The sequence below is a fragment of the Hypanus sabinus genome, chromosome 2 (genome assembly GCF_030144855.1).
Source record: "Hypanus sabinus isolate sHypSab1 chromosome 2, sHypSab1.hap1, whole genome shotgun sequence".
NCBI lineage: Eukaryota > Metazoa > Chordata > Chondrichthyes > Myliobatiformes > Dasyatidae > Hypanus > Hypanus sabinus.
In genome coordinates, this window is record NC_082707.1 from 13923724 (window position 1) to 13943669 (window position 19946).

At 40.5% G+C, this 19946-nt stretch overlaps 1 protein-coding gene across 9 annotated transcripts in view; it reads right to left on the bottom strand.

Annotated features, from left to right (window-relative positions):
* nadkb (NAD kinase b) overlaps window positions 1-19946 on the bottom strand; it is a 114731-nt gene that overhangs the window by 65884 nt on the left and 28901 nt on the right. For 8 of the 9 annotated variants that reach the window (XM_059992090.1, XM_059992101.1, XM_059992080.1 and 5 more), the window contains exons 3-4: window positions 9881-9964; window positions 5224-5353 (exon numbers count right to left, since the gene is read on the bottom strand). In XM_059992090.1, coding sequence (XP_059848073.1) covers window positions 5224-5353; window positions 9881-9964 — 214 coding nt within the window. Of the gene's footprint in view, window positions 1-5223; window positions 5354-9880; window positions 9965-11162; window positions 12137-19946 lie in introns of those variants that run through there. The other variant, XM_059992150.1, reaches the window with a different exon arrangement.

Below are 19946 nucleotides of genomic sequence, written 5' to 3' on the forward strand. Positions count from 1 at the left end.
GACCTACGAATTAACACAAAAATAAAGTATTCCTCCAGACTTGCACAGGCAGAGGAAACGACATGTTTGGAGAAGTAAAATAGTAATATCCCATTGTAAAGCACTTCGAACTACTTCATCTGTATGAAAAAGTGCTCTATAAATAAGTTATATTATTATACATATTCACAGTCAGAGGTCAACTGAGATATGAAGTACTGCTTATGAGGCTTCTAACCTCACTTTGGACAGTCCCCAGCCAGGCTGCAAAACGGAGCTAGCAACCCCATCCCGTAAAACCACAAACCTATAGAAATGCCAACAGAAGTTGAAAAGATCTCACTCCAGGGAGAGGAAGGATCTAGAACAGGCATGGGCAAACTATGGCCCGGGGGCCATATGCAACCCGTTAAGCTTTTTAATCCGGCCCGCAGAACCGTATGAAATTAATATTAATAAACCTTGTTAACGTTTTTTCCCCGCAATTCTGGCGTTTTCCCAATAGATGACGCACCCTATATACATTGACCTTTGTTGAGGTGCAGCGTATTACTCCACATTTGCGCTTTACTCTTTGTTCGGCTCAACCTGTTTGTGTGAACAGGCGTTCAGCGTCATGAACATCAACAAAGCCAGCCACAGATCCAAGTTAACTGACCAACACCTCAGATCCATCCTGAGAATCGCCACAACAAAATTAAATCCAGACTTTGATGCGCTGGCTAAAAAGGGAGACCAACAACACCGTTCCCACTGAAATTAAAAATAAGTTTCTTCATTGTGTTATGTAAAAAATGCAATTGAAAATATTTTTTTCAATAAGCCTTATATGTTACATGTCATTTCTGTTAAGTGATGGACATGAGTAGTGCGCAGGTGCACGTACGTTCTCAAAATAAAAAATGCGCTCCAGATCAAATAACGCGCTCCGCATAATGGCGTGCTGTCACTGTTCTGTCCTTGTGCTGGTCGTTGTTGAGTTTTGGCACAGGGGACAATTGAATAAGAAGGAGCAGGACAAATAGACCTACATTTCCTACCATTTTTGAAATAAAGACCGTCAGGAGGAGAGTGATGATGATAATATCTTGAAGGATAACAGAATTTTCAGTGCTTTAAAATAATAACTGTTACTATTAAAAAAAGCTGTATTTTATTCATTTAATTTTCAGTGTTTTAATAAATAGCTAAATACCATGGGACTTCAAAGACAGATATTTTGTTGTAATGCACTTGTTCATTTTCAATTGAAATTAAAGCACGTTTTCTACATATCCCATGATATTTTATTTTCTCTTATGAGGTGTATTACCAAAACACTCCGTCCATCTGCTCCTGGTCCGGCCCCCCTGTCAAATTTTAGAACCCTTTGTGGCCCACAAGTCAAAAAGTTTGCCCACCCCTGATCTAGAAGATGAGCTACACCAGGGAAGACTGGAGCCCAGGACAAAGGACTCTGGTGAGCTTCAGAAGAGATGATGGGCTTAAGAAGAGTAAGGCGTTTCAAAAGTTTCAAATAGGCAGCATGCTGCATTTATTTTTAGCATCATTACCAGGTCTCATCACATATGAAGCACCAGTAGCATAACTGTTTACTGTTTAACTTGAGTCATAAATGCACTTTATGCAAATACCAACCTTCCGGAATATCTTTTATTATTTGTTAGTTTACTTGTGGTAATATTACTTAGTGCTGTGTGCGAGTTATGTCCTGCATTGTGCAACTTGGCCCAGAAAAACGTCATTTCTTTTGGCAATAAGATTGGATGACAATGAACTTGAACATGATTTGAAAAGCAGAAATGGAACCATGATACCTTTGAATTCCAGTGTTCCCTTTCAGGATCAGGGCTTTGCTAGAAAAAAATGTTTTTTGTTCATCATGAGCTGCCCTTGAAAAGGTTGTGTTAAGACACCTGAAATGCTGTAATATTCCCAATGAAACTCCTTCTAGGAACTTCTCAAATTTACATCTAGTCACAATGAAGCAATATATCCAAATACAGATGAATGCAACTTGAAGGGGGACCCATGCACTGGCCCTCCTCGTCTTTCTTCAGATTCATTTATCACACGTACATTAAAATGTACAATGAAATGTGTTGTTTGCATTAACAACCAACAGAACCCAAGAATGTGCTGAGGCCAGCCCGTAAGTTTCGACACACTTCCCATTGCCAACATAGCATATCCACATGTTCAGCAAAACAAAACAACACAATCACAGCAACAAAAGAGAACAATAACAAAATAAGCCCCTTTTCTCTTTCCCAACCACCCGCTGACACACATAGACAGGTTCCAATCCCAAGGCAGGCCACCTCTCGGTGTCCAATTTCCAGTCCCTGGCCCAGACTTGTGTACAGCAGACCTCCAACTTCCAGACAAAAACACTCCACCACCTCCCCCCCCACCCCCAACCAAGGGTACCAGACCATCGGGCCTCCAACTTCCAGACCACCTCCCACAACCCCAATGACCCAGAGCCCTGGACGATCTGCCACAACTTCCAGACCACCCCCTCTCCCCTCACCTACACTGACCAGGGTCCTTGAGCCTTGGGCCACAACCTCCAGAACACTCTATTCCCCACCCCCCCCCCACACTGACCCAGGGTCCTAGACCATTGGGCTACTAATTCCAGTCCACCGCCACCCTTGCAATCAGGTCTCTGGTTTAAGAGGTACTGCTGGAATATCAAGTTATAATATAGGATGCACTACCTGAAAGAAAAGTGAAAACTGCAGCCTTTGAGCTACATTGATGGAAAGACTGAATATCCCGGGAGATGAAGGGCTCCCAAGAGATGAAGCTTTGTCTATGGTGTCCAAATTTTTGGATATGTTTACGTGTATCAGGAATTTGCTGAGGTGTGGTGTTGAGACGTGCAACAAAAACAGCATTATAAAAAATTATATAAAAATAAATTTATGGATTAAATTATGACTATGGAATAAAATACACATAAATACATAAATATCCCTATGTATTGACAATATATGAATTTGTAGAGTTCATTGCTATAGGTAGCTTGGAGCAAAGTCATTGGGTATATTTAAAGCAGAATTTGATAGGCTGTTGATTAGTAAGGGTATCAAAGGTTACAGAAAGAAGGCAGGAGAATGTATTTGAGAGGTATAATAAATCAGCCATGATAGAATGAAGGAGCAGATTCAATGGGATAAATGGCCTAATTCTCCATCAGTGTTTTATAGACTTGCTATAAAAAATGGTTTAAAGTGTTTACAGAGCAGTGTAGTGACTGAGGTAAAAGGGGGGGGGGGTGAGGGTGGCTATCTAGAACGCTGAACTGATTAATCACCTTGGTAAGGGACTTTTAAGATGGCATGTTTTTATTGTTTTAGTACCCCTATAATACTTACCAGGAGGGAGCTATTGGAAAAGGCAGTTTGTCAGGTAAGTAATGTCCACAACGATCTTTCCTGGCTGATTCTTTGTCCTGGACACATACAAGTCCTGCAGTGATGGCAAACTGCAGCCAACAACCTTTTCTACTGATGTGACAGTTCACTGTACTTTTTGTATATTGTGAGAGAATGCTGTACCAAACCAGAAAGTAATGACTGATGCGCAGATGCTCTCTATGATGGCAGTGTAGAATTGCACCAGTTTGTTCTGCTGAGCCTTTGTTAAAGTGGGAGATAAAATTCTCCCATAAGGTATTGCGAAATAATGATGCCCAGGAACCTGAATGTAAAAGCGAAGCTAACTGTCGAGTTGTTGACGATGAGTAGGTGAAAAGGAGACACATCTCTCCTGAAGTCATCCAGACATGTAAAGACCTGTGCATCATGCATTCGACTTTTGCCTTGTAAATGATGAAAGGCCACAAAATGTCAGAAGAGAGACTCTCTGCAAGTCACACGTTCTCCCAGCTGCTCTGTAGCCACAGTACTCACGTGGTGAGACCAATTAGGTCTCAGATTAACAGTGACCTCCGCCCCAGGTTATTGACACTTGATATTTGGCACTGCATTAATACACCTTCAATATTTTGCTGCTTCTCAAAAGCAACAGAAAATTATGGCAAAATTCATGACTATCATCTGTAAAAGCAAGATTAGAAATCAGAGATTGAGTCACATGATTTGTGATTCCAGAATAGAGTGAGGTGCTAACAGATTCAAAGAATGTGGAGAAGATATAAATGGAATCAACTTACAATATGCACAATCTGATTATGCAAAAGCAATCTTCACTTATTCCGCATCTTTAACATGGCAAAATGCCAAAGCCCCTTACAAGATTCAAGACTGTTTAATTAATTTGCAGTGCACCAGTGCAAAGGAGAACAAAATAATTGTTACTCCAGATCCAATGCAGCACAAAAAAACACAAGCTAAAGAACACAATAAGATAAAGTACAATAATTATAAATACATAAGGTAGTTTATATACAATATCAATATCATTATCAAAATTTAGTTACATGCGTAGATGACCAAAAACTGAATAAAAACTTGACAGAAGAACAGGCTTGATGGACTGAATGGCCCATTTGTTGTCAACCTTTGTTCTCACCTCAGCTTGGCAAAGGCTAGAGATTAAAGCTGACAGCTTCTCCAAGATTTCAAGTGACTGGAAAATCAATCTGCAAAACTTAAAAACATTCCTGACACCCCACTCTCCAGATGAAAATGTGCTGGAAAAGCAAAATCAAAGCTGTAAACACAAAGTGTTGGACGTACTCAGCCAGCAAGGCAATTTCTCTGGAGAAAGTCAATGTCCCGCATTGAATTCCTTTCTCTAGTTCCCAACTGACATCAACCATTGTGCATCTTGACACTGTGGTCCACAACTATATTTAATATCACGGTATACATGTACACAGTTGAATGACAACAAATTTGAACTACGTCTAAGGCATTGAACAAATTTCTGCCTGCACAATGTCCATTTCCTTCCATTTTCCCCATTCGTGTTCCCATGTAAACATCTTATGAAAGCCTCTAATTAGTTTCTGCCATTTCCACCATCCCAAGAAGCAAATTCCAGGCACCCACCACTCTCATCTCCACCTTCTTCCTCAGCTTTCTCATGGATTATCCTCTACTTTTGCTGCTATGATCAAATGTTCATTGCTCCGTTCCAACATTTTGATGGGACTAATCACAATTTCATTCTCAATCTCCACTACCTTTTCCCCTTCTTGCAGCAACTTAACACACAGGTTCACAGGAAAATCTATGATAACAGAGAATGCACACTAATATGTTACGTCACCTCAATGAGAAAAGTGCACAGTTCCTTGAATGGTTCCAGAAGAGCTTCATCCTTGACTTTTTTGATGACCAGTACATTTGTCGGTGGTTTGTCCCAAGTCAACCTTTGACTTGTTGGATCCTGAATATGCCTGGATAGAATTAGGAATAAAGAATTACACATGCAAAAACAGAACATACTCCAGCATACTCCAATCCAGAAATAACTTATTCGATGGTGGTTTTCAATCAATATTTACTCTCCTCTAAAGGAATTCTCACAACAATTTTTTTTTAGAACTGCAAAACACAACTGTTTTCACAGGAATATTATCAAGAAACATATCACACATGACCCAACACTTAAGAGTTGCTTTAAGTGAATGAGAAAAGGAAACAGATGGACAAGTGAGGAATAAGGGTGGCTAACAATGGTGGGGACACTAAAATTCGAGACAGATACTGGTTAATTTCTGATCTTCAGGGTTCTTCCAGGAGACAAGAATGGCGTGCGGTCTTAATTCCAATATTTCAGTTTATTTCAGAGTACAAACACAAATACTAAGCAAACTAAATAAAGAGATGAGAAACAATGCTGAGAGGAATTAATCCCAAGGGATGAAAGACAAAGAAATAAATATATAAAAGATATAACTTCTGAAAAACCTACCACTTTTATGGATAAGGGAAATTGTTATTAAATTAGTTAATAGGCTACATAACTAAAACAATGATATCACATGGGTAATGAAAAATGTAGAAGGTGATAAACTGCTATACCACCAATAAACTCCTCTCCGGTTTCAAGTCAAGTACAGATTTCCATTATAACCAACGTTTCGATGACAATACAGCGATATAAATACCAATTGACTAGACATGCCCAGGCATCACCCCTGAAGAAGATGGTAGAGTTTGTTTTCAAAATACCAGTTATAATTGATACCTGTACCCGACTTGAAGCCCAAGAAGAGTTTATTTGTCATATATGCCAGGAAAGCACTAAATCCTTTTTGAATCAGTCGGAGACTCTCAGATAAGTTAGTAAAACTGCAGTAATTAAACTCAATCCAACAACATAACAAAACTGCCTAAGTGGTCAGGTTGCACCTGTGGACAGATAAACAGTTAACACCTTAGGTCAAGGACCCTTCAGCCAAACTGCAAATTTGAGAAAACAAGTCAGTTTTAAATTGCACTGTCAGAAGGAAGCATCAACATTGCAAATGGAACATTTCTCTCCTGCTCTCTCTTTTCCATCTACCACTCTTTCTCACATTACTCCCCCATGCAGCACCTTCTCTTATACTTTGTCCCTTCCCACCATCCAGGAACCCAAATAGTCCTCTCAGGCAAAGCAAAAATTCATGTGCACTTCTATTTTACTGAAGGTCATGATGTGGCTTTCTCTATATTGAAGGAACCAAGTGCACATTAGGTAATCACTTTGTAAGGTTTGAGGTCCAAACCCTCTGGACTCAGTTTCACAAACTCTACAACTAGTGCTGTCAATATTATTTATTACTTTTTTGTTTATTATTATTTGGGTTTTTTTTTTGCATTTGTACAGTTTGCCCTCTTTTATATATTGGTTGTTTCTTCATCTTTGTGAGTAGTTTTTCACTGACTCTTGTGTTTCTTTATACCTACCACAAAATGATGCATCGCAGGGTAGTAAATGATGACATATACAGTGGCATGCAAAAGTTTGGGCACCCCAGTCAAAACTTCTGTTACTGTGCACTGCTAAGCAAGTAATAGATGACATGATTTCAAAAAGGGATAAAGTTAAAGATGACACATTTATTTTATATTTAAGCAGGATTACTTATTTTATTTTCATCTTTTAGAGTTTCAAAATAACAAAAAAAGGGACCAAAACAAAAGTTTGGGCACCCGGCATGGTCAGTACTTAGTAACACCCCATTTGGTAAGTATCACAGCTTGTAAACACTTACTGTACCAGCTAAGAGTCTTTCAATTCTTGTTTGGGGGATTTTTGCTCATTCTTCCTTGCAAAAGGCTTCTAGTTCTGTGAGATTCTTGGGCCGTCTTGCATGCACTGCTCTTTTGAGGTCTATCCACAGATTTTCAATAATGTTTAGGTTGGGGGACTGTGACAGCTATGGCAAAACCTACAGCTTGTACCCCTTGAGGTAGTCCATTATGGATTTTGAGGTGTGTTTAGGATCTTTATCCTGTTGTAGAAGCCATCCTCTTTTCACCTTCAGCTTTTTCACAGATGGTGTGATGTTTGCTTCCAGAATTTGCTGGTATTTAATTGAATTCATTCTTCCCTCTACCAGTGAAATATTCCTTGTGCCTCTGGCTACAACACAAGCCCTAAGCATTATCAATCCACGCCCATGCTTAACAGTTGGAGAGGTGTTCTTTTCATGAAATTCTGCATCCTTTTTTCTCCAAACATACCTTTGCTCATTGTGGCCAAGAAGTTCCATTTTAACTTCATCAGTCCACAGGACTTGTTTCCAAAATGCAACAGGCTTGTTTAGATGTTCCTTTGCAAACTTCTGACACTGAATTTTGTAGTGAGGACACAGGAAAGGTTTTCTTCTGATGACTCTAGCATAAAGGTCCTATTTATGCAGATGTCGCTGTACAGTAGAACAGCGCACCAACCCTCCAGTCTGCTAAATCTTCCTCAAGGTCTTTTGCAGTCAAATGGGGGTTTTGATTTGCCTTTCTAGCAACCCTATGAGCAGCTTTCTCGGGAAGTTTTCTTGGTCTTCCAGATCTCAACTTGACATCCACCATTCCTGTTACCTGCCATTTCATAATTACATTTCAAACTGATGAAACGGCTACCTGAAAACACTTTGCTTTCTTCTTAAAAAAAACAAAATGCTGGCAGAACTCAGCAGGCCAGACAGCATCTTTGGGAGGAGGTAATAACGACATTTCGGGCCATAACCCTTCATCAGGAGTGAAGTAACATGGGATGGTCGAGGGGGGATAAGAAGTGGGGGGAGGGATAAAGTAGAGAGCTGGATAGTGATAGGTTGGAGGGAAATGGGCTATCTTCTTATAGCCTTTTCCTGCTTTGTGGGTATCATTTATTTTAATTTTCAGAGTGCTAGGCAGCTGCTTAGAGGAGCCATGGCTGCTGAATGTTGGGACATGGTTTGAGGAGTCAGGGTATTGAGAAAGCTTTGAAATTTGCATCACCTGGCCCTTACTAATGATTACTGTGAACCAGCCATAGCCCTAACAAGCTAATTGAGGTCTGAGACCTTAGTAAAAGTTATCTGAGCTCAAATCTCTTGGGTGCCCAAACTTTTGCATGGTGTTCCTTTCCTTTCTTTACTCTAAAATTGTAAAAAACAAAAATAATACACTAATCTTGCTTAAAATGTTGAAAAGAATGTTTCATCTTTAACTTCACGACTTTTGGAGAACAGTTCATCTTCTATTCACTTAACTATCACAGTAACAGAAATTTTGACCGGGGTGCCCAAACTTTTGCATGCCACTGTACATACTTTCATAATACATTCTGAAACTCTGAACTACCTATCCATGTAGTTGTCCAGCCCATTCCCACACCCAATCTAAATGATCTGGGACACCCAGAACTGTTCGAGTGAGGTGCAGCACAAACTTTGGGACTATAGCATCTCATCTTTAGTCTAGCAATTCAGCAATTTCAGATATATTATCATCTCTGCCGCACCAGAGGTCTATTTATAATGTCAGCTTGTGTTTTCTCTCTCAGCAGACACAATGTGACTGTCAGGGATGCCAGCATTCTCCATGGACTTTATTACAACCATAAGACAAAGGAGCAGAATTTGGCTATTCAGCCCATCAAGTCTGCTCCATCATTCAGTCATGACTGATTTATTATCCCTCTCAACCCTATTCTCCTGCCTTCTCCCCATAACCTTTGACGCCCTTACTATTCAAAAATATATCAACCTCCGCTTTAAGTATACCCAATGATGTGGCCTTCACAGCCATCTGTGGCAATGAATTCCACAGAGTCACCACCTTCTGACTAAAGAAATTCCTCCTCGCCTTTGTTCTAAAGGGGCATACTTTTATTCTGGGGCTGTTCCCTTTGGTGCTAGATCCCACAAACTATTAGAAACATTTTCATCAAGTCCACTCTATCTCAGCCTTTTAATTTTCTTTTGGATTCAATAAGCCCCCCCCCCCACCAACCTTTTAAACTCCAGAAAATACAGGCCTAGAGCCATCAAATGGTCCTCTCATTGTTTCTCACAATAGACCAAGTGTGGCCTGTCCAGTGCTGGGTGCAAGAGATCATTCAGATTAGGTATGGGATTGGATAATTAAATTCAAAAGCAACTGGAACTTCAAGCCCCATAAGATGATCACCTAGTCTGCATTTGGTTCTCTTTCTATAAATGCCCTAATTTATGAAACAGATACATCTGTAAACAGTAGCAGCCCTGGTCTCACTGTATCAGAGGTATTTTCCTTTTTCCTGTCCATCCATGCTGCAATTTAACATTGACCATCGTTCACACTTTATCCAAAAATGTTAATTTCTTATGTCATTCCACAGTGTTTACCTCATTTTCTATTTTTATTTCAAATTCCAGCATCTGCGATGCTTCTTATATTTTCGTTAACAAAACAGTGACTGCCATCACTTCAGAGTCAGCTGGAAGAAGGAAAAGTTGCTCTCTACTTACACGATGCTAGTGGAGTTCTGCAGAATGGAGGCTTTGGGTCCGAAATGTGTATCAGGTGATGGGCCATGAAGAAAATGTGCATGTCTGAAAGAGACAACATTGGTTTTATAACTTACTTATCACTTTCCTTGCATTCATGTAATATCTCAGTCGAGGCTACCTAGCCATCTGTGGGAAAAAAAGCTTAAGAATATTTTAGACCACCAGATCGGAAGGTATAGGAGCATAATAGGGCCATTTGGCCCACCAAGTCTACTCTGCTATTCTATCATGGCTGATTTATTACCCTTTTCAACTCTCTTCTCCTGCCTTCTCCCAATAACCTTTGAAACCCTCAATCAAGAACCTATCAACCTCCGATTTAAATAGACCCAATGAATTGTTCTCTACAGATGGCTGTGGTAACGAATTTCACAGACTATTCACCCTCTGACTAAAGTTTCCCCCTCATCTGTGACTGTGCCTTCTGGTCCTAGACTCCCCCACTATAGGAAAAATCCTCTCCACATCCATGCTATCTAGGCCTTTGCAATGACATTAGCGGCATTGTTTTGTGAATGCAACAGCTTAATCCACAGGTTTGATCTCAGGTTCAGCTTCATTTATCCATTAAGACTTCATTCCCTGGACGTAGGAGATTTGATATAGGTATAGAAAATTGTGAGGGGTATAGATAGGGTAAAGTACAGCAAGCAGGATTTTTCAACTGAGTTTGGGTGAAACTAGAACGAGAGGTCATGGAAACTTCTTCACTCTGAGGAACGAGCTATCAGCAGAAATGAGTTTGATTACAACACCTAAGAGATGTTTGTATAAGTAAATGATTGGGAAGGGTATTACTTTTATTTATTTAGGGATACAGTACAATAACAAGCCCTTCAGGCCCAACAAGCCCACTCTTTCCGTTAACACCCATATGATCAATTAGCCTACTAACCCATACGTCTTTAGCATGTGCAAGGGAACTGGAGCACCTGGAGGAAACCCATGCTGGCACTGTGAGGATGTACAAACTTCTTACTCACTGCAGTGGAAGTTGAGTCCAGGTCTCAGGCTCTGTAACAGCATTATGCTAACCACTTTGCTACCAATACTATGATCTAGGTGCAGATTGATGGTTTGGCATGAAGTAGATAGGTTGAGCTCCAATGATGTGCACTAATTGACTGAACTCTGAGAAGTTTTGGCACCTTTTCTTTATTTTCTTTCCCTTCATATATATTGTATCTTTATTAATCACTTAGTTCTAGTAAGATTCATAAAGTGTATTCTGTAAACATACCTGGTGTGAGCTTGATATTGTGTGTGCAAGTTTGTACCAGTGTGCATTTCACAGCATCCACGTATATGGGAGACGCAGTTTGGCGGGTGGACGAATTTTCCGCGAGACAAACACCAGCCGGTCGTGTACGTTTTATAGTTATGTAGGCCCAGATGAAAGGCTGAGAAATGGAGAGATCTGGACAAGTCTGGAATTATTTCAAACACTGGATAAACTACACATATCAAAACTCAGTTAGCCAACAGGAACTTTTCTGTCCTCAAGATAGGGTGACCAGATGATGGGCTTCAAAATTATCTACCATTTTCTTTAAACAATAGAAACAAGTTCATACATCCAGAGCAACATGCTCAAAACGCTGGAGGATCTCAGCAGGCCAGGCAGCATCAATGGAAAGAGTACAATCAATGGATGCAGTTGGCTGCTGAGTTCCTCCAGCATTTTGTGTGTTGCTCGGACTTCCAGCATCTGCAGATTTGCTCTTGTTTGTGATTGGATTCATACACCCAAAGGTGGTTCATACAAATTATTCCATAAATGGAAGTGTTAACCTATGAGCAGCATTTGATTGCTCTGGGACTGTACTTGCTGGAGTTCAAAAGAATGAGGAAGATCTCATTGAAACCTACCAAATATTGAAAGGCCTAGATAGAATGGACGTTTCCTATTGTGGGGAATTGGGACTAGTAGGCACAACCTCAGAATACAAGGATGTCCCTTTAGAACAGAGATGAAGAGGAACATCCTTAGCCAGAGGGTGATGATTCTGTTCAATTCATTGTCACAGACGGCCAAGTCTGTGACAAGCCAAGTCACTGGGTATACTTAAAGTGAAGATTGATTAGTAAGGGGGTCAGAGGTTACAAGAAGAAAACAGGATAATAAATCAGTCATGATAATTCTGCTCCTATGTCCTTTGGTCTTAAGGTCTTTTTGAGGATTAGTCAATCATGTTTCCATTGAAGACTGTACACAGTGACTAATAAATGCAATAAGATATGCAGATGAACCACCTTAACACAAAGAATCTTAAACATATAGCAGCATTATATTTAAGGGAAAATTTACAAAGTCGATTACCACAGAGGACAAGAAAAATTGTACTCTTCAGTACCTGGAATATTCTGGTCGCCTCACTATAGGAAGGATGTGGAAGCTTTAGAGCAGGTGCAAAGGAGATTTACTACAATGCTGCCTGGATTAAAGAGAATGTCTTATGAGGATAGGTTGAGTGAACTAGGGCTTTTCCCTTTGGAGCAAAGTAAGATGGGAGTGATTTGACAGAAATGCAAAATGAGATGCACAGATCCAGTGGACAACAAGTACCTTTTTCACTGGTTAGAAATGGCTAATGCAAGAGAAGATCATTTTAAGGCGACTGGAGAAAAGTACAGGGGAAACGTCAGGGGTGTTTTTTTTCACCCCCCCCCCCCCCCAGTGTGGTGGGCATGTGGAACACAGTACCAGGGCTGGTGGTAGAGGCAGATACATTAGAGATAACTAAAAGAATTTTAGATAGGTACATGGATGAAAGAAAAAAAAATGGAAGGCTATGTGGGAGTGAACGGTTAGATTGATCTTGGAGTAGGTTAAAAGGTCAGCACATTGCGGGATAGAGCCTGTACCGTACTGTTCTGTTCTATGTTCTGGGGGGGAACCAATAAGATTGTGAGAGGCAGAGCTAGAGCAGACAACTGGTATCTCTCTCATGGTTAAAATGTCTAATACCACAGAGCATATGCTTTAAGATGACAGGGTGTAAGTTCAAAGATGTGTATAGCAAGTTTTCTTTTAAACACATACAGAATGGTGGGTACCTGATGCACTGCCAGGGAGCCTAGTACAGGCAAGTAGAATAAATCTATTCATGAGGCTCTTAAGACTGACACATGAATGTGTAGGAAATGAAAGGATATGGATACTGTGTAGGTAGAAGAGATAAGATTAGTTGGGCATTTAATCACTAATTTAATTAGTTTGGCATAACAGGTGTCAAAGGTAACAGGGAAAATAGGGTTGAGTTGGATAATAAATCAGCCAGTACAGAATGGTGGAGTAGACTTCATGGCCAAATGGCCCGATTCTGCTCCCACATCTTATGGTCTTAAAACATCACAGGCCAAAGGGCCTGTTTGTGTGCTGTGCTAAGTTCCATTAAAACTCGCTAAGAATATGACTGAACTTTAACCAGGGAACGTAGGCATTAGCTTATAGATGAGGTGTTCGCGGTAATCAAAGAGTCGTCTCACAGAAACTGTGCTTACACTCAAAGTTAATAAGGTAACAAAACAGAAGTCATCCACTGAAGTAACAGGTCACTTAGTACTTGTGCTGGCTCTGAATACAAAGCTACGCGTTTTGCCAAAGCACAGTGTATTCTTGCATAGCATGCAGCTGTCTCTGGAGAGTAGACTTCAGCAGAGCAAACATGCAGCTTGTATGGAAATAAGATAACAGTAAATAAAATAAAAAAAAAACATGTCTACCTTGGTTCAGTAGATTGAACCAATAGAAACGTCTAGATAATTTAGATTGTAATTTTCTTCACTCCATAGATGGGGGTGGGGGGGTGAGAGGGGGTGCAGCATTCTCTCAACTGTCCTAGAGCCAGACAACATGGAAACAGGTCCTTCAGGCATTAACATCGATGCTGCCATCAAGTATTGATCTCTACCAAACCCAGTTACTGGCCTGATCCATATCCTTTGCACTCTTATACAGCGCACTTCAAATTCCAACCAAGTTCCGCGGGGGAGGGGGGGAGAAAACTTCTTCACTGCTGAATCACCTACTAGAGTCATAGAACATTTGGACGATAGACCTCCATATCCCTCCCCTCTCACCCACACATCTGCATCACAGACCTCCATATCCCGCCAATCCACATGCCTGGATAGATCTCCATATCCCTTCCACCCACACACCCATCTTCTCTTAAATGTGGAAATTGAACCTGTAACCATTACTTCTGCTGGCAAACTCCTTACTTTAAATCTGTGTTGCTGCTTTTAGATACCTCTTACAGGGAAGTTTTACTATTATCAATTCTAACAATGCCTCTACTACATCTGAGTACTTCTATCAGTTCACCTTACCATCTTTCTAGCTCCAAGGAAAACAATCCTAGCTCTCCTTATAAATGAGATAGTCCATTTTAGGCAACATTCTGGTGAATCTCTCTTTCACTTTTGCCAGGGTGATCACATCCTTTCTGTACTGTAGTGACAAAAACTGTACACAATATTCCAGATGTAGCCTAATATTTTATAGATCTGTACCATAACTTTCCCACTTGTATATTCTACATCCCAACAAAAGTTTAACATCTGGACGACTTCTTTGCCACAAGGAAACCCAGTGAGGAAGCTGAAAAGCTAAAGAGACCCAGCAGAGCCGATTTCTTGTCATAAACACAAGCGATGCTGCAGATAAATTTCCGAGCTTTTGAGTCTGTGGATCTGATCCATGCCCTCACACTACACTCATCTCAGGGTCCTCATGGAATCTGGTACTGGAATGCCAGGCCACATCTATGGAAAAGAGTACAGTCGACGGCTGCAGTTGGCTGCTGAGTTCCTCTAGCATTTTGTGTGTTGCTCGGATTTCCCAGCATTGCGCTGAGGAATAACTGACTGAGCATTCTCCATATTGGACATGGCACACTTTCAGTAAGTGTACTCATTTCAGTGGAAGAGCTGCTCGCATGGAGCTGGACACATCTCACTGGCATCCACATTCAGCAATTTATTGGGATAAATTAAGTGGATGGAATATGGGGGAGCGGTCCCCATATGGCTGTAAACCTTTCTAATACATGAAGTAAAAATGGAGAGCTATGTGAGATTGAATGGTTAGGTTGATCTTGAATAGGTTAATGGGTTATTATAATATTGTCGATCTCAAGTTGCCAAGCCAGTTTGCCTTGGGCTAAAACCTTCTGGTCTCCCATGTAAGACTTCATCAAATGCACTGCTAAAATCCATGTAAACAACATCCACTGCCTTTCCTTCAATCTCCTTGGTGACCTCCTGGATCGAGTGGACATGGAGATAATGCTTCCATTAATAGGAGAGTCAAAGATCTGAGGAGATGGCCTTAGAATAAGGGAAAGTCCCTTTAAAAACAAGGCATTCCCAAGATGCTAGAAACCCACACACAAAATACTGGAGGAACTGCGTGATGTCGGCTCGTTATTCTTCTCCATAGATGCTGCCTGACCTGCTGAGGTGTTCCCTTTAAAACTGAGAGGAGAAAAAAAATATCTTCAACGGGGTGGTGGGGGGGGGGGGTGGAGGAGAGAAGAGAAATCTTTGGAATTTCTTATCACAATAAATAAAATGTCATTGGATGTATCTCACTGAGAGATAAATTAAGTCTATCCATTTAATTTATGCCATTAAGATGTCTTTAGTGGCAACCTAATTTAAGATTACAGGAAAAAGGTGGGAGAATGAGGAACGGGGTGAAGCAAAAAAATTCAGACATGATTGAACAGTGGCAGAGAATGTCCTTTTCCCAATCATGGTTCCCCTCTCCCTGCTCCCTTCCCACTCTAGTACACAATAGAGACCCATCTCAGAATCAGGTTTATATAACCATATAACAATTACAGCACAGAAACAGGCCATCTCGGCCTTTCTAGTCCATGCCGAACGCTTACTCTTACCTGGCCCCGCCTACCTGCACTCAGCCCATAACCCTCCATTCCTTTCCTGTCCATATACCTGTCCAATTTTACTTTAAATAACAATACCAAAACTGTCTCTACCACTTCTACTGGAAGTTCATTCCACACAGCTACCACTCTGAGTAAAGAAATTCCCCCTCATGTTACCTTAAACTTTTGCCCCCTAACTCTCAACTCATGTCTTCTTGTTTGAATCTCCCCTACTCTCAATGGAAAAAGCCTATCCACGTCAACTCGATCTATCCCCCTCATAATTTTAAATACCTCTATTAAGTCCCCCCCTCAACCTTTTACACTCCAAAGAATAAACACCTAACTTGTTCAAACTTTCCCTGTAACTTAGGTGCTGAAACCCAGGTTACATTCTAGTAAATCTTCTCTGTACTCTCTCTATTTTGTTGACATCTTTCCTATAATTCGGTGACCAGAACTGTACACAATACTCCAAATTCGGCCTTACCAATGCCATGTACAATTTTAACATTACATCCCAACTCCAATACTCAATGCTCTGATTTACAGAGGTCAACATACCAAAAGCTTTCTTCACCAACCTATCCACATGATATTCCACCTTCAGGAAGCTATGCACTATTATTCCTAGATCACTCTGTTCTACTGCATTCTTCAATGCCCTACCATTTACCATCTATGTCTTATTTGGATTATTCCTACCAAAATGTAGCAGCTCACACTTATCAGCATTTATCAGCATCATCGCTCACGTCATAAAATTTGATTCTTTTTGTGGCAGCAGCAAAATGCGATACAGAAAACTACTACAGTACTGTGAATGTCTTAAGCACCCCAGCAAAATACATATGCCCAAGACTTTTGTAAAGTATGTATGTCTTGCAAATAAATGGGCCCAAGCACTGATCCCTGCAGTATCTCATTAGTCACCCACCTACCATCCTGAAAAAGCCATTATTAAACAAGAGAAAATCTGTAGATGTTGGAAATCCAAGCAACACACACGAAATGCAGCAGGCCTGGCAGCATCTATGGAAAAGAGTAGAGTCCATATTTCAGGCTGAGATGTTTCAGCAGCCCAGTTATTCCTACTTTGTTTCCCATCTATGTGCCAATTTTCAATCCATGCCAACACATTACCCACAATTGAACAAGAGGGCATGACTTCAGGATTGAAGGACATCCATTTAGAACAGAGATGAGGAGAAATTACTTTAGTCAGAGGGTGGTAAATCTGTGGAATTTGTTGCCACGAGTGACTGTGGAGGCCAAGTCATTGGGTGCATTTAAAGCAGAGATAGATGGCTTCCTGATTAGCCAGAGCATCAAATGGTATGGGGAGAAGGCAGGGGAGTAGAGATGATGAAGAATTGGATCATCAGCCCACGATTGAAAGGTGGAGCAGACTTGATGGGCCGAATGACCTATTTCTGTTCCTATATCTTATGGTCTTATCCCACGTGCTATAATTCTGCACAATACTCTCACATTTTATTAAATACCAGAGCCATTGTACCCACCAATTTATCTCTATTCTACCTGCCCTTTCCTGAAAAATTCCTCCAGATAGTTGCCTTTTTTTTTAAAATCCACTTTCGACTGTCATTGCACTGACATTTCCTAAGTATCTTCCAATAACATCATTACTTTACACTCTAGCATTTGTAACAGACTCTACTGCTGACAAAGGCACTGTTTTTCCGTGTATTTAATTATTTATTTCATTTTATTTAGAGATGTGGTTTGGCCCAACGAGCCCTCCATGCCCAGTTAGGATAGAGACTGGGATTAATAGGTGTTTGGACATTAAAAATAAATGAATATGGAAAAGTAAAATTGGAAATAAAATTATTTACTTTTTGTTATTTAGATCCAGCCCAACAAACCCATACCATTTAAATACAGCCAAGTGACCAATTGACCTACTAACCCATACACCTTTGCAACATGGGTGGAAACCCACACAGTCACAGGGAGAATGTACAAACTCCTTACAGTCAATGGCGAGAATTGAACCCGGGTCACTGGCATTGTAGAGCATTACACTAGCTACTACACTACCATGCCGCTCCACAGAAGTAAAGATAACCATCTTATTTATTGCTGAAGCATGTACAAGTGGCAAGTGGCCCACTCCTGCTTCTATTCATCATGTTCCTAAAGTAGCAAAATCTTTGCACTCCAGTCCTTTACAATAATGGCCACGATCCCATCAGCCTTCTTAATTACTTGCTGTACCTGCAGGGTAACTTCGTTCTTCCAAGTACAAGAACATCTAGATCCCTTTGTACTGCAAATTTATTTCACGTCTTTTTCTACTAAAGCTACATCCACACTAGACCGGATAATTTTGAAAACGCCGGTTTCGAGTAAAAACAATAGGCGTCCACACTATGTGTTTTTGGAAATATCTCTATCCACACCGTAACAGAGATTTCGGCGAATCTCCTCCTCCTGCGCAGGACATCTACCGAAAACAAGCGACATGTCTGGTGTCGAATCTCAACATACAAGTGCACGTTTGTGTAGTTACAGACTAGAAAAACTTAAAACGACGGACAACTGTTGGCTCTCACGCAGGAGAACTTAAAACTAAAAAAAAAACAAATACTGGAGCATACGGCGGCTACCAACAAGAGTTCAATGACAGATTGACCCGGCTGACGATGAACATTGAAAAACTGACCAACTCTGTTGCATTAATAAAGCACCTTGTTAAATGTATAAAACATGTCTGCATCAGTGTTATCTTGTATTTCCATACAATGTTACATTAGGCTGTTACACATCTATTGCCAGAGAAGTACTTGCATAAATAGGTAAACCACCTTCATACGAGCAAGGACAGACAACAGGACAAAGTGAGTACAGTATATTTATTTATTCAGTAAGTTATGGGTCAAAGTATTTGGTGAGTACATTTCTAACTCTTCGGGCTTCAGTTTCGTTGCCGTCTGTTCTGAAATTGTTAGGTTCAAGTAAACAATGAAATAGCGCGCTGCCGTCTGACAGTGTTTTCAGAAGTCTCCGGTTACATTGTCCACACTGATCTGCCCGAGCAGCGTTTTCAAAAATAACCCACCCTGGAAGGCGTTTCTGAAAAGCTCCGTTTTTGGGAGACGAAAACGCTGTGGACGGAGGGTAAAAACAAAGAGAAAGAGCTTCGGTTACAGATTTATCCAGCGTAGTGTGGATGTAGCTTAACTTTGCTTCTCTGTTCTCCCACTGTGGATTGCCTCACATTCCACTGGCTGAATGGTTAACTACTCAATTAACACAGGTTTAAACCTTTGCAAAAACAAACTGAAGGAACTTGGCAGGTTATTTGCAAACTGGAAGAACACTTTATATTGTCTAGTTTTATTTTTATTTATTCACTTACAGGATATGGGAGCCAGCAGCTAAGACAGCATTTATTGCCCATCTCTGCTTTTAAGAGTCAACCACACTACTGTGGGTCTGGAGTCCATATATAGGCCAGACCAGGTAAGGATGGCAGGATTCCTCCCGAAGGTCATTAATGAACCAGATGGGTTTTTATGGCAATCAACATGTTTTCATGGTAATCAGATTTGTTTTTAATTTAAATTCACCATCTGCCCTGGTGGGATTCAAAGTCATGTCCCCAGTATATAACTGGGTCTCTGGATTACTGATCCAATAGTGATTACCACCACGCAAAGTCTCCCCATATTATATTGTCCAGGTAGCCTTCAACCCAATAACATTAATGCTGAATTTCTCAATTTTTCACAATCTTTTGTCCCTACATTTCTCTCTCCTTCATCTAAACTTTAAATTCCTTGGTGCAATCATATCAGAGGATCTGTCCTGGGACCAGCATATAAGCGCCATCACGAAGAAGGCAAACCTTTAGAATCAACCTTTAGAATCAACCTTTAGAATCAACCATGCAATTCTATTACCCCAAAGGCACAAAGTGTTATGCAATAATATCCTACGTGACACTTAAAACTGAACACATCTCATCTCCTTCAATGCAACTGATCATCGCATCTTAAAAAATAAATCTTTAAAAATTTATCGAAACAAAATAAAGGCAACAATTAGATTGTAAAATATAGGAACAGAATTAGGCTATTTGGCCCATCAAGTATTCTGCC